At 51.6% G+C, this 14189-nt stretch overlaps 2 protein-coding genes across 2 annotated transcripts; both read left to right on the forward strand.

Annotated features, from left to right (window-relative positions):
- Nucleotides 1-728: 728 nt before the first annotated feature.
- BO80DRAFT_467124 (ion-transporting P-type ATPase SPF1) lies at nucleotides 729-7952 on the forward strand. The gene is made up of 9 exons (XM_025722826.1): nucleotides 729-1182; nucleotides 1250-1354; nucleotides 1404-1786; nucleotides 1840-1904; nucleotides 1959-2335; nucleotides 3677-3720; nucleotides 3783-7077; nucleotides 7131-7267; nucleotides 7317-7952. The coding sequence occupies exons 1-9, from the start codon at nucleotides 1030-1032 to the stop codon at nucleotides 7753-7755; spliced, it is 4998 nt and encodes a 1665-aa protein (XP_025572552.1). The 5' UTR covers nucleotides 729-1029; the 3' UTR covers nucleotides 7756-7952.
- Nucleotides 7953-8106: 154 nt separating this feature from the next.
- Nucleotides 8107-10900, forward strand: BO80DRAFT_427522 (putative vacuolar segregation protein (Pep7)). Its single transcript, XM_025720029.1, has 6 exons — nucleotides 8107-8540; nucleotides 8616-8638; nucleotides 8702-9195; nucleotides 9261-9635; nucleotides 9689-9908; nucleotides 9976-10900. The coding sequence occupies exons 1-6, from the start codon at nucleotides 8256-8258 to the stop codon at nucleotides 10613-10615; spliced, it is 2037 nt and encodes a 678-aa protein (XP_025572553.1). The 5' UTR covers nucleotides 8107-8255; the 3' UTR covers nucleotides 10616-10900.
- The last annotated feature ends 3289 nt before the right edge of the window (nucleotides 10901-14189 follow it).

The raw sequence follows: 14189 nt of genomic DNA on the forward strand, positions 1-14189 counted from the left end.
CTCGGGGAGCTCTCAATGATTTCGGCATCGTCATCATCATCATGACAATGAAGGAGTGAAAGATCTCTAGTCTCTAGCTCTATGCTGCTGTTTCTTATATTCCTATAGAAGCTTAGTATGCACCAGTGTGTCCAAGGTCGCATTGTTCACTCATTTCTTAGAATCCCGTGCTTTATAAGGCCCAAGCCCCTGGGGTAGACGTTGCTGCGGCAGTGTGGACCCCAGGCGGGCAGGATCCCAAATTCTGTCCCCGTCACACGCAGCCCAGCTGTTAGCATGGAGCCGGTCATTCCTTGTCCCTGCCATGGTTCCATATTGGCATGCGCGCAGCAAATGTCTGTGTCCAGATATCCACCCACCCCCTCCGTGCTTGTGTTCTCCGCTATGCCCCAAGTACATTTGCCCTTATTGGCAAGGGTAGACTGAGCCATTGCCTCAGATTTTTCCCAAACCGATCTAAGGAATCGTTTTACATCCATAGCACTACGGAGTAGGCAGTAAGGACTTCATCTGGTGGTATCGAGATAGGCCGCTGTGAATACATACCACCATCACATGCCACTATAGACCTCGCTACCAGATTCCCGGCACCTACTTACCCGATAGTAGCCGATACCCCTACCCCTCCTGGCCCTGATACGACAACCAAGGTTTATTGACTAAAGAAGCCGAAGTACGTTGATGTGCACTTATACAGACCGCATCAGTCCCACATGGCAGCATTGGGACCTGGACCCGGGCTCCATCGGTATTTCAATCCCCATTGCTCCGTACTCCGTATCTTTCTTGCCACTGGGTAGGATCTAGTAGACGCTCCAAGAATCTTATGTGGCCCAGTCTCTTAGCGTCGAACCTTTTTCCCTTCTACCTACCCCTAGGACGGCTCCCCCATCTGGATTATATATCCAGCTAAGTGACATCTACCCCGTCCTGTGCCCCATATCCTTCCTCCCACACTTGAGGGGACAATGTCATCCGATCTCGGACTGCGACGATTGTTGATTCACTCGCGCCCCAGTGTGCTCCGCCATGATTGAATTTAAGGGCCGCAGCGAGTCAATATTTGTTGTAACGGTGGTTTTCTTGGGGATTTCGTTCATATCCGTGTGTCTACGATGTTTTGTCCGGCTGAGACTGGTGCGGGCATTTGGGTGGGATGATGCACTGATGGTTTTCGCCATGGTATAGTATACACTCTCGCCTTCACCCTCAGAAAAATTGCTAATTTGAGCGTCTCCCAAACCCATAGGCACTCGAGATCTTGTTCGCATTATGTGGAATCACCGGCTCGTTGTATGGCATGGGCCAAAAGCTCGAGCAGCTGGAACCAGGCCACCTTGAAACTGCTCTGTTTGTAAGTACAGTGTACACCAAGTGGGAATATCATCGCTTACGCCGATAAGTGGTGGTGGCTTGGTCAAACGAGCTATGTCGTGACTGTTGTCGTCGCAAAGATTTCCATCGCCTTAGCCCTCCTCCGTCTCACCGTTTCAAAAATACATACAATTCTTCTATGGTCCGTGGTCGGTGTATCGATCGTTGTGGGCTTAGTATTCTGGTTTATGTTGACCTTCGAATGCAAGCCAGTGTCACATTTCTGGCAACGCACCTCGCCCGGATCCTGCATGGCCACCGATTATCTTCTCGATATCGCCTATGTGTATAGTGTCACTGCCATGCTCTGCGATCTAATATTGGGACTACTGCCCATCTTCTTGGTGTGGAAGTTACAGATGAGCCGACAGACCAAGGCAGCATTGGCGGGTATCTTGAGCTTGGGTTGCGTGTAAGATCACTTGGACAGCGTCGCCCATGACTGCTTGCTAACTGTCTCACTAGAGCCAGCGCAGGCGTTATTGTCCGCATTCCTTTCCTCCCGACTTATAAAGACACAGAGTTCCTCTGTAAGTTTCTATGGCCTTTCAGTGACGGAACGTGTGTCGCTAATGGCAGAAAAGACGCAACGACCCAAATATCCATATGGTCCAATGTTGAAGCAGGCCTCGGAATTACAGCAGGCTGCCTCGTCACCCTTCGTCCTCTATTCCGCTGGTTGGGTGGAACTAGCTACACCCCCACACACAGCAAGAAAACAGCCGGGAGTATGCCACTCTCTAGCATGAACGGCCCTGGTAAACACTCGCGAAGCGAGCATACGGCAAATTCGACCAAGTTCTGGCGCCCGGACCTGGATCCTGAAGACTCTAGGGCTGTCATTACGACAGTGCAAACAGCCCAAGGAAGTCGGAATAGCAGCCAGGAAGACCTCAATCCGAAGCCAAGCGCATGGAATGGGGTCAATGTACAAAAATCATTTGTTGTCACGTCGAATGAGGTATAGGAGTTGATCTCCTGTGCTGTTCTTCCATTTATGATATGAGCTATAATTACGGAGTATAATGTACCTTTATAGGATCAGTTTCTTTCATTCCCGTCTATGTTTGCATCATCAGACAGTCTACTGCAGTTGCTACCACAAAGCTATCAAAAGGCGGTTGGGCTGGCCTACAAAGAGCTCTAAAAGCTACTGTACCCGTCAACTTGGTTTTAACTTCCAGCCTTGTAGAACTCCATCTACCATACATCCCAGACTCCACAACTCCACATGATAAGTTCAAGCAATCTTCACATATAGCCTCGGGTGCCTTCACTGGAAGTGATGTCTGTACAGAGTGAGGAGTGATCGTAGGCAGAAACGATTTTCTGAAAGCCAGGCTCTTGAAGCCCTCTTGTCAATACTCTAACCCGTCCAATCTCTGGTGCGCCGAGCATATTTACAAATCTACTTTCACTAAGACTGACCTATATCTCCCGCTTTTCAAAAGGGTCTTCTGAAATGTTAGGGTGATAGCTACCTCTTCGATAGCGATAAAGGGGCTCCGCATCGATTGTATATGGACACGGGCCCGTCTGAGATGACGTAGACATATTAGAAGCGAGATTGCATGCGATAGACACCCACAGTAGTTACTCGGAGTTATGACTTATCTTGAAACCATCCAAGGAGACGCACGGAAGACATGAAGCCATCAGTTTCATCTACCTGGGCTGTTCAGGGCTGTGACAATGTATCTGTCCTAACAAATCCAACTATCTAGCTTGTTTTTGTTGGGACTGTCCAACGACCATCAAGTCTTCCAAGACCTCAGTTCTTTGGTTGCAATTAAGATCCGGGCAGCCCGGGCCTTATGACTCACAATTCGCTGTATTCAACAGCCCCAGCACTCTAAGACGTAATGGTGATTTGCTCTAAGCCTAATGTCTGAGCCAGAAGATTTGGTGGCTTTCTATGTAGCCTCTCGATATCATGTCTCTGAATAAGGGTAACGAGGAAAGGGAAAGGCGCTCTATTCTGCACTTCAGAAACTGAGTCACATTTTTGTCTTTTGAAAGGTAATATCATTCAGTGTCATTATATTTGCTATCTCGATCGAATGCTTATCAGGACCAGGACGGTCGGGAAAATCCAAGCTCCGTTGTGGCACGTGGCGGCGGCCAATCGTGAGCAACGGGCCTTCGTTCCTTCAATCCCCGGCGGCGAATCCCAAAATTATACTGTCGAGGTGGCTTCTTCGCACTTCCCTCTTCGACCTGCCCTTCGGAAATTTACAGGTGGCTTCAAGGTTCTGGGCCCTCCATCTCCTATGGTTTATTGAAGCTCTCTTGGTCTCTCAAGCTCGCGTCGTTTGACCCGCGTCGTGGTCATTCGAGTCTCACCATGTGAGTGTGGCACTTCCGTTGCATCGCGCGCAGTGATCGCCAACTAACTTGATGATGCGCAGGGTAGGACTCGTTGATGATCCCCAGATCAAATACTCCTCGCTTCATAACCCTCTTCCCACCCAACTACATACCTATGTGTGGCCGTTCCTAATCATCTGGCCGGCCTTTCTGGCCTTCTATCTCTCCCCTGAGCGCTATGATACGTACATTCAAGGCCAGGAATGGACCTTTGTGTGGGTTGGCTCGATCATCACGGTTCAGTCGCTTCTGTGGTTGATGACGAATTGGAACATCAATATCCAGACCTTGTTCACTGCCACCAAGGCTAGATCGGTTGACTCCGCTCGGCTCATCAAGGTGATTCCCGCAGCTAATGCTGGTTCGGCTGAAGTCTGCCCATTGATCCTTGATACAAGAGGAGGAAAGAAGACACTCTCTTTCTTGTTCCAGAAACGCCGGTTCCTTTACTATCCCGAACGTCGATGCTTCGCTCCCTTGTCGTATGTCCTCGATGCCGATCCCAAGCCTGCGCTCAAGACCTTCCAGAAAAGCCAGGGCTTGACTACCAAAGAAGAGATCGACCGCATCCGGCTCTACTATGGCGACAACACGTTCGATATACCTGTTCCCGGATTTGTAGAATTATGGAAGGAGCACGCCGTTGCACCTTTCTTCGTTTTCCAAATCTTCTGCGTGGGGCTATGGATGCTGGACGAATACTGGTACTATTCCCTGTTCACTCTCTTCATGCTTGTCATGTTTGAGAGCACAGTGGTGTGGCAACGCCAGCGGACTCTTAATGAGTTTCGGGGAATGAATATCAAACCGTACGATGTGTGGGTCTTCCGCGAGAAGGAATGGCAGAAAACCACTAGTGACAAGCTCTTGCCCGGTGACCTAATGTCCGTTAACCGAACCAAGGAAGACGGCGGTGTGGCATGTGACATTCTTTTGATCGAAGGCAGCGCAATTGTTAACGAGGCCATGCTCTCTGGAGAAAGCACGCCACTCTTGAAGGAATCGGTTCAACTCAGACCAGGCGATGACTTGATTGAGCCTGATGGATTGGACAAGAATGCATTCGTACACGGAGGAACCAAGGTTCTACAGATTACCCATGCAAACACCACACCGGATGATGTTGCCAGCTCCAAGGATGGTTCTGGGATCCTGCCCACTCCAGATGCTGGCGCACTTGGTGTTGTTGTGAAGACCGGCTTTGAGACAAGCCAAGGTAGTCTCGTGCGTACCATGATCTACTCTACCGAGCGAGTGTCCGCCAACAATGTGGAAGCCTTGCTGTTCATTCTGTTCCTGCTTATGTTTGCCATTGCTGCCGCATGGTATGTTTGGCAGGAGGGTGTGTTACGGGATCGCAAGAGGTCGAAATTGCTTTTGGACTGCGTCCTCATTATCACTAGCGTTGTTCCTCCTGAACTTCCCATGGAGCTCAGTCTTGCTGTCAACACGAGTCTGGCCGCTTTGAGCAAGTTCGCTATCTTCTGTACTGAGCCTTTCCGGATCCCTTTTGCCGGCCGTGTGGATGTTGCCTGCTTCGATAAAACCGGAACTTTAACCGGCGAAGATCTTGTCGTCGACGGTGTTGCCGGTCTCACTCTTGGTCAAGCAGGCGCAAAGGTTGAAAAGGATGGGGCGCACACTGAACTTGCCAAGGGTGGCAATATCGGTGTCGATACCACACTTGTTCTTGCAAGCGCTCACGCCTTGGTGAAGCTGGACGAAGGCGAAGTTGTTGGTGATCCTATGGAAAAGGCTACGCTGAAGTGGCTTGGCTGGACCCTGGGTAAGAATGACACTTTGACGGGCAAGACCTCGCTACCCACGGGTGCTTCTCAGGCTCCCGAGGCCGTCCATGTCATCAGACGATTCCAGTTTTCGTCCGCGCTGAAGCGTCAGAGCACCATCGCCACGGTTGTCTTCGACGATCGCAACACACACAAGAAAGTCAAGTCAACCTTCGTTGGTGTCAAGGGTGCGCCGGAAACCATCAGAACTATGTTGGTTGATACCCCGCCGCACTACGAGGAAACGTTCAAGTACTTCACACGTAACGGTGCCCGTGTCCTTGCCCTCGCTTACAAGTACCTGTCTCATGAGGCCGAATTCTCTCGCGCTCGTATCAACAACTACACCAGAGAAGAGGTGGAATGTGACCTGGTTTTCGCTGGTTTCCTCGTCTTGCAATGCCCGTTGAAGGAAGACGCTATCAAAGCCGTGCGCATGCTTAACGAGAGCAGCCATCGCGTTGTTATGATTACTGGTGACAATCCTTTGACCGCCGTGCATGTTGCTCGCCAAGTCGAAATCGTGGATCGTGACGTTTTGATTCTAGACGCACCCGAGAACGACACGTCGGGAACCAAAATCGTTTGGCGTAGCATCGACGACAAGCTCAACATTGATGTTGATCCCACTCAGGATCTTGATCGCCGTATCTTGGAAACCAACGATATCTGTGTCACTGGCTACGCCTTGGCTAAGTTCAAGGGCCAGAAGGCCTTGCCTGATCTACTCCGCCACACCTGGGTTTACGCTCGTGTCTCTCCTAAGCAAAAAGAAGACATCCTTCTCGGCCTCAAGGATGCTGGTTACACGACTCTGATGTGCGGTGATGGAACTAACGATGTCGGTGCCTTGAAGCAAGCCCATGTTGGCGTTGCTCTTTTGAACGGTTCTCCGGAGGATCTCGCCAAGATTGCTGAACATTATCGGACGACTAAGATGAAGGAAATCTACGAGAAGCAGGTTGCTATGATGCAGCGCTTCAATCAGCCTTCCCCACCTGTGCCTGTGCAAATTGCACACTTGTATCCTCCAGGTCCTAGCAACCCTCACTACCAGAAGGCCATGGAGCGTGAAGCGCAGCGTAAGGGTGCTCCCATCCAGTCCGCTCCAGCAGAGGCGATCCCAACCATTACGTCTCCCGGCGCACAAGCTCTTCAGCAGTCCAATTCCAACCTGACCTCTGATCAGCAGCGACGGCAGCAAGCCTCCGTGGCTGCCGCCGGATTTGCTGATAAGCTTACTTCCTCTATGATGGAGCAGGAGCTGGATGATAACGAACCCCCGACTCTCAAGCTCGGAGATGCCTCTGTTGCCGCCCCCTTTACCAGCAAGTTGGCGAATGTTATTGCCATCCCCAACATCCTCCGTCAGGGACGCTGCACACTAGTTGCAACCATTCAGATGTACAAGATCCTCGCTTTGAACTGTTTGATCAGCGCCTACAGTTTGAGTGTTATCTACTTGGACGGTATTAAGTTTGGTGATGGCCAGGTGACCATCAGCGGTATGCTGATGAGTGTCTGCTTCCTCTCTATCTCTCGCGCGAAGGTAGGCGTCTGACATCAAACACACAAATCCCCAGAGCTAACATATCATTCCAGTCTGTCGAAGGACTATCGAAGGAGCGTCCGCAGCCAAACATCTTCAATGTGTATATCATTGGCTCCGTGCTTGGCCAGTTCGCCATTCACATTGCCACTTTGATCTACCTGTCGAACTATGTATACAGCATTGAACCGTAAGTTGGCTGGTTTATATTGTAGTATATTTTACTAACCTGCTTGCAGGAGGCAAACCGATATTGACTTGGAGGGAGAATTTGAGCCTTCGCTTCTCAACAGCGCCATCTACCTCCTGCAGCTCATCCAGCAGATCTCGACATTCTCGATCAACTATCAAGGCCGCCCCTTCAGAGAGTCTATCCGTGAGAACAAGGCCATGTACTGGGGTCTGGTTGCGGCATCGGGTGTCGCCTTTTCTTGTGCGACTGAGTTCGTTCCCGAACTAAACGAGAAGCTGCGCCTTGTTCCTTTCAGCACCGAGTTCAAGGCTACGCTGACTGTCCTGATGATCTTCGATTATGCGGGATGCTGGCTCATCGAGAACGTGCTCAAGAGGCTGTTCAGCGATTTCCGGCCGAAGGATATCGCTGTGCGCCGGCCCGATCAACTCCGGCGGGAGGAGGAACGTAAGCAGAAGGAGGCTATGGAGCAGCAGGCTCAGTAGGGGATGAGAAGGGCTTAGATTTTGTGTTTCAAAGTTCTAAAGCCGGTTAGAGTAGCTGCATTTCTTGTCTAGATATATAGGTGCTGTTGGTAGAGAGCAAGGCTTGGATGCCTTGCTAATGTTGATGGGTGTCCATAGAGCAATTGTACGTTTAGATTATCTCTTTCAACAAATATCAAGTTAATCTTTGAGACTTGGCCTATGCACGGGATGACCTTGGCTTTTCCAACACGCTATGACTACAAAGGGGCTGTCAGGGTCGATGTTGATGCCTCAGGTGTCGTTGTGACCGAGCGATAAGCTGCGGAACTCCTGACGCTGGCCTGGCGCTTGTCTGGCTCTCTCGGCTCCCTTCATCTCTTGTCTCCCCCTCTTGAGCTCCACCTCCGGGCAAGGCTGGACCGTCATAAACCCCCCTTTCATCCGCCAGTTCCCATTTCATCTGGTCTATGCCCCTTCGTGGGTTTTTGTTTCTCATGCTCTCCTAAATCCCAGTCATCATGCCCCGGAGGACGCTGGGTGGAGGTCGTGTTCTTGGCCCCGCGAACGCTCGTTCTCCATCGGCTTTAACCCCGTCTCCGCAGCCCAGTAACCCAAGACTCCTCACCTTATCGCCATCCGCCAGCAGTGTTTCCCTTAATTCACAGGCCTCGACATCCCAATTCTCATCTGAAGCCCAGGATCTCACGTCGCGCATCTCCCTTGAAAATGGCTCTGCCTCCATACCTGCCGCTCCGGCAGCTGCCGGAGCTCAGTTGGCCTGTCCGATCTGCAGTGAGGAGATGGTATGACCTGTCCTACACGAGCCTCTTCCCTGGAATTACTGTGGCCATCAAAGTATATGCTGACCAAAGCAACAGGTGACACTGTTACAGCTTAATAGGTACCTCGATTGACGTTCGCAATAACTCTTACTGTTTGTCCATGCGATTGACCCGAATTTCAGACACCTCGATGACGTCCACCAGAACCTGGAAGACGACCGGCAAGATGAAGTTAAGGACTGGTTCAAGACCCAAATGGATAAGGCCAAGCGCTTTCAGCCCCTCGCTGTTTTGAACCAGAAGCTCAAGGGTTTGGATGTGTTCGAATCGAACGAGAATATTCAGCCTTTCGCTGGTCCAAGCCGGCCGTCCGGACCGGTTTCGACGCATCCTCTTGAGCCTCCAAGAGCACCCGACCCGGATGATGTTATAACGAGGGAGCACTGGCAAGCGCGCACTCTATATGATGTGTGCCTGGAACCTTCGTGCGGCAAGCGGCTTAACGCAACCAACGGCTGTGTCAATTGTCGCAAATGCGGGAAGCTATTCTGTGAGGATCATACGATGTATCAGATGAAGCTATCCAGATCGGCTCAGCATGAGCCAGTCAGGGGGTTATGGTGCAGGGTCTGTGAAACTTGCTACAAGTCGAGGGAGGGGTATAACGATCACAATGGTAACCCGAGGTTCCCTTCCTTATTTTGCAAATCAGGAGCGGGCATGAGACTAACTATATCTTAGGTCTGGTAAGAGACCGTATGGATGAATTCAAGGCAATGAGGAAGCCGACAGTTGATAAGGCTCTGTTGGAAGTGTCTCGTTTGGAGAAACGCCTGACACGGCTGACGCAGCTGCTCGCTAGTTTACCTGTGGAGCAGATTCAGTCAAGCGCGAATAAATTGTGGTCAATCTCATGGCAGGGCGACCAGCGAAAAGCCCTTGAGCAAACCATAGTCAGTTGGCAAGATGATGCTAGCGTTTCCCGATGTCCCTTTTGTCAGCAAGATTTTACCAGTTACTCTTTCCGAAGGCACCATTGCAGGACTTGCGGGCGAGTCGTCTGTGGTGACCCAGCAACTGAATGCTCCGCGGAAGTTCCGTTGAGCATTTCGCCTCGTATGTCATTTACTCTATTCTATCTTGCCTGTTTGGCGACTGACAGGGTGCAGTAGCAAAGACGTCAGCGGAGAAGTCGGTTCGCACGGGGGTGATCAACGTCGACATCAGGCTTTGTAAGGAGTGCCGATCGACCTTGTTTGACCGACGAGACTTTGAAGCCGACATTATGGGAAGGCCGCCAGCTGTGCGGGCGTATGATAATCTCACCCAATTCGAGAGGGGCATTCGGCTCCTACTACCTAAATTTCAGAAGATACTGGGGACTTTGCAGTGCGTACACCCTATGGCTTGCCCATCCACAGCAGCAATGCACCACCGCTAACCGATCATGTTACAGAGATCCCAGGCGGCCACCATCGTCTGCACAGATTTCCGAAGCTTCCAAAGTTCGCAAGCGATTAACAGACTCATTTGCTCAGTATGATGTTGCTGCTAGGCGAATTCGTGATATGCAAACAGATTCCCCCACTCAACAGCGGCTCCAAAAGGCCATCTACCAACAAGCCAGCAATTTCCTCCACCTTCACATGCTTCCTCTGAAGTCTCTTCCCAAGGTTCTCAAGCATGCATCTTCCCACGGACGACCCTCTAGCTCCACAAGCTCCCCTACTAGCCCTAGTCCTGGCAACGGTTCACTGGGTGGCTCTCGACGGCAAGGGCCAGCCCTCGCGTCGATCAAATACGGCAGTATTGCAGCTAGTGGTAGCAACAGCAGCCTAGCTAGTGATGCCAGCAGCGCTATTTCCGCCCTGGAAGCTGAAGAAAAGTCGCTTCGGGAGCGGCTGATCGTGCTGGAGGAGCAGAAGTTCTTCGTGTCGGAGATGATCGCGGATGCGAACAGACGACGAAAATTCGATGAGGTTAGCAGTCTCGCGATGAATATTGAGGATCTCACCCGGGAGATTGATCGGGTGAATGGGATGCTGGATGGGCTAGACTTTGAGGGCGTCTATACCGGGACACATCAGCAGACCTGATGGCTTGTAATAATACCAACTCATTCGCTTGGTTTTCCGTTGCTTGCTTCCATCATTTTGCTGCAACCGCGATGCAGGGTGGTATCGTTACTTCCTGTACACGATTCTGGCCACGGCGCGGGCGCGGCGTTTGCGGTTGGGCTCAATTAACTTGCATAGCATGGGCGTTGCGTCGTATGCATATGATCGTATATGAATATGGTCTCTACAGTCTCCTTTTCTTCTCCATTGCTGTTCGCTGTATTACCCTGTATTATCGCGCCAATGCTTGATACCATGAATCATAGAAGCCTTCTATTATTCAATCGCACACCGTTATGGAAACGCCACGGACAATCCCGACCTATCATCCATGCATACCCCAATTGCGGAAAGTACCAGATGCATAAGCCCGCCCTGCAGGAAGCAGCAATCAGACTTGCCATTCTCCGTCCGCACCAAGCCAGGAGGAATGCACAGCTTCGGAGAATTCGACCCTCCCACACACAGCATCCTGTCCCCAAAATCGATCCATCCGCGCGGGCAGCCCCTACACATATAGTACCAAGTTACGGAGTACTCTCCCCACAACAACTAAAACCCCCTCTACAATAATTTCAGATACCATAACAAACCAGTTCATCATGCATCATACCTACCGCTCAAGGTACAGTAGCACAGCACTAAAAACTGGAAATCTCCTACCAGTGAAACTAGTCCTATGCAACGCCACGCGGAGTAACCGGCACCCAACTCAACCCAACCCAACCTGACCTAACCCAACCCACCCCGGTTCGGCTCACTCCAGTCCAAACCCCCCGAACCCCAGCCACCCAGCCAGCCAGCCATAATATGAGCGTTCCACAGAACCAATTATGCAGATTAGGTAGGTACCTAAATAGCAGGGAATCCGCTGCTCGGTGGCCAATTCCAGAGACCAGTCAATGGTATACACGTGGCAGTGATTGCGGGTTGCCTTTGACGGAAGAGTGAAGATGTTGAGGGAAGTTTGAGATTTATTATCGGATGTGGCCACTGTTAGTCATTATTGTGGTCCCGATTCTTTGTTTTTATGATATATTTTGTTCGCGCGCGCACTTGGTTCGTGGTTGGTACCTGAGTGGGTATTGATTTTAGGTGGGTGAACTGTGAGTACCTAAGTGGGTTTGGATTTACCCCTCGGGCCTCGATTCTACTAAATCGGCGGTAAGGCGATTGTTCTGCCTGATTGTTCCCTTTGCACTTAACTTCTTTTTCTCGTCGATGAGTGCAGTGGATGGTGAAAGACTTGGGTTTGGATGTAAATGAATTGTTGAGACTATGAGCATGCGAAACTCGGCAGTTTTGGGATAATTGCTTTTGTTATTCTCCTCTCCCTCTACACTCGTCGCTGGAATTGTGTGCTATCATGGATGAGATCGAATCCCCACCAGGGCCCAAAGACAAACTAGAGGTGGCCTTGTTCCTAGCCGCTAGCCAAGGGTATGATACCATTGTGACGCTTCTCCTAGGCACTCCTGGTGTGACTCTAGACTGCAAGGACGAGCTCGGCCGGACGCCTTTCTACTGGGCCGCAGCCGGGGGCCACGATAAGGTCCTCCAGTTGCTACTTGGAACAGGTTCAGTCGATCCAAACGTTAGAGATGCAAAACGGGGACAGACGGCAATATGTGCAGCCGTGGAGGGTGGCCATGAGAGCGTCGTGACCACGTTGCTAGGTGTGGGGGTCGACTGCCATACTCCGGACCTGCAGGGGAAAACACCATTGGCATATGCAGTCGAGAAGGAGAGTACATCTAGCCTGGATGCATTATTGAAGGCCGGAGCAAATCCCAATGTGAAGGATGAGAGCGGCATGGTCCCGTTGTCGGCTGCCGTGTCGAAGGGCAATCCGGATATCGTTGCACTACTGTTGGATTCGGGCGCAGACCCCAATGCGGCGGATCCGAACGGGTGCGCACCATTATCGACGGCCGTTCAGAATGATAATGAGACCATTGTGCAGTTGCTACTGAAGGCAAAAGCGGACCCCAACGTGAAGGACCCTGAAGGAAAAGCACCACTGTCATGTGCTGTGGAAGCCGGAAACGAAACCCTTACTGAGTTGCTGCTGAAAGCAGAAGCGGACCCGAACGTGAAAGATCCGAAAGAAAGAGCACCGTTGTCCTGCGCGGTAGAAAGCGGGAATGAAACCATTACGCAGCTACTGCTGAGAGCAAAAGCGGACCCAGATGTGAAGGATCCTGAAGGGAGAGCACCACTATCATATGCTGTGGAAGCAGGAAACAAACCCATTACAGAGCTGCTACTGAAAGCAAAAGCGAATCCCGACGTGAAGGATGCAGAGGAGAGGGCACCCCTTTCATACGCCGTCGAAGCAGGAAACGAAGTCATCGTACAGATGTTGCTGAGAGCAAAAGCAAACCCGGACGTCAAAGACCCAGAAGGGCGAGCGCCGCTTTCCTGTGCCGTGGAGGCGGAAAACGAAACCATGGTACAGTTGCTGCTTAGAGCTAATGCTGACCCAGATGTGAAGGACGGGGATGGGAGGCCTCCATTACTGTGGGCGGTTGACAAAGGGTCCGAAGATGTGGTGCGCTTGCTGATCGCGTCCCGAAGGGTGAACATCAACGCAGTGGATGATGGTGGCCGTTCCGCGCTGTGGTGGGCTGCACGGTCTGGGTATTTCGATATTGTGCGGCTGCTGGTTCGGTGTCGGGCAGATATGGAGATGCAGCCTTCCTCGGGAGCAGATTATGAACAATCCGGCACACCCTTGTACCAGGCTGGTCGTCGGGGGCACTTCGACGTGGTCAAGTACCTGCTAAAGAAGGGGGCCGACATCAATGCTCCGGCTGGAGAGCCAGGTTTGTCACTGCTCATATCGCTCGTGCTGTTTGACCGGACCAAAAGGGGCAGGCGAATGCTTGAGCTGCTACTTGACAGGGGTGCCGACGTCAATTCGCAGGATAGCTCGGGACAGACAATATTGGACATGGCAGCAACAACCGGCGATATTGAGCTGGCCGCACTGGCACTGGACCACGGGGCGATGCTGGAAGCCATGGCGGAGGATGGCATGACAGCCTTGCATCGCGCAGTGCTCCATCGGCACGACCACATCATGGACATGCTACTCGAGGCCGGCGCAGACGCTGAGGCGCAAGATGGTAACGGGGACACTCCACTGCATTTTGCCGCGGCCAGTGGCCGCAGGAACCTCTTGGATCTATTCTTAGAGAACTCTGATATCAACGTGACCAACTTTTCGGGGGAGAGCCCGCTACACAAGGCAGCAAAATACGGTCGTCGAAAGATGGTCGAGTATATGATTCAGAATGGGGCCGATGTCAAGTTGTGCGATGACTATCAAAGAACGCCGCTACACAAGGCAGTAGGATCCGAGAATCATGTTATGAGGCTGTTGGCCAATCGCGGTGCGGATGTCAAAGCGGTAGACATATTTGGGCAGACTGCTCTTCATATGGCGGCAGAAGCTGGACTAGCTGAAGACGTCTACTTCCTGCTCGGCCATGGACTGGCCGGAGATCTCAAAGACAATCGTGGACGAACGCCACGAGACTTGGCTGCTAAA

This window comes from Aspergillus ibericus (genome assembly GCF_003184845.1).
Source record: "Aspergillus ibericus CBS 121593 unplaced genomic scaffold BO80scaffold_37, whole genome shotgun sequence".
Taxonomy (NCBI): Eukaryota; Fungi; Ascomycota; class Eurotiomycetes; order Eurotiales; family Aspergillaceae; genus Aspergillus; species Aspergillus ibericus.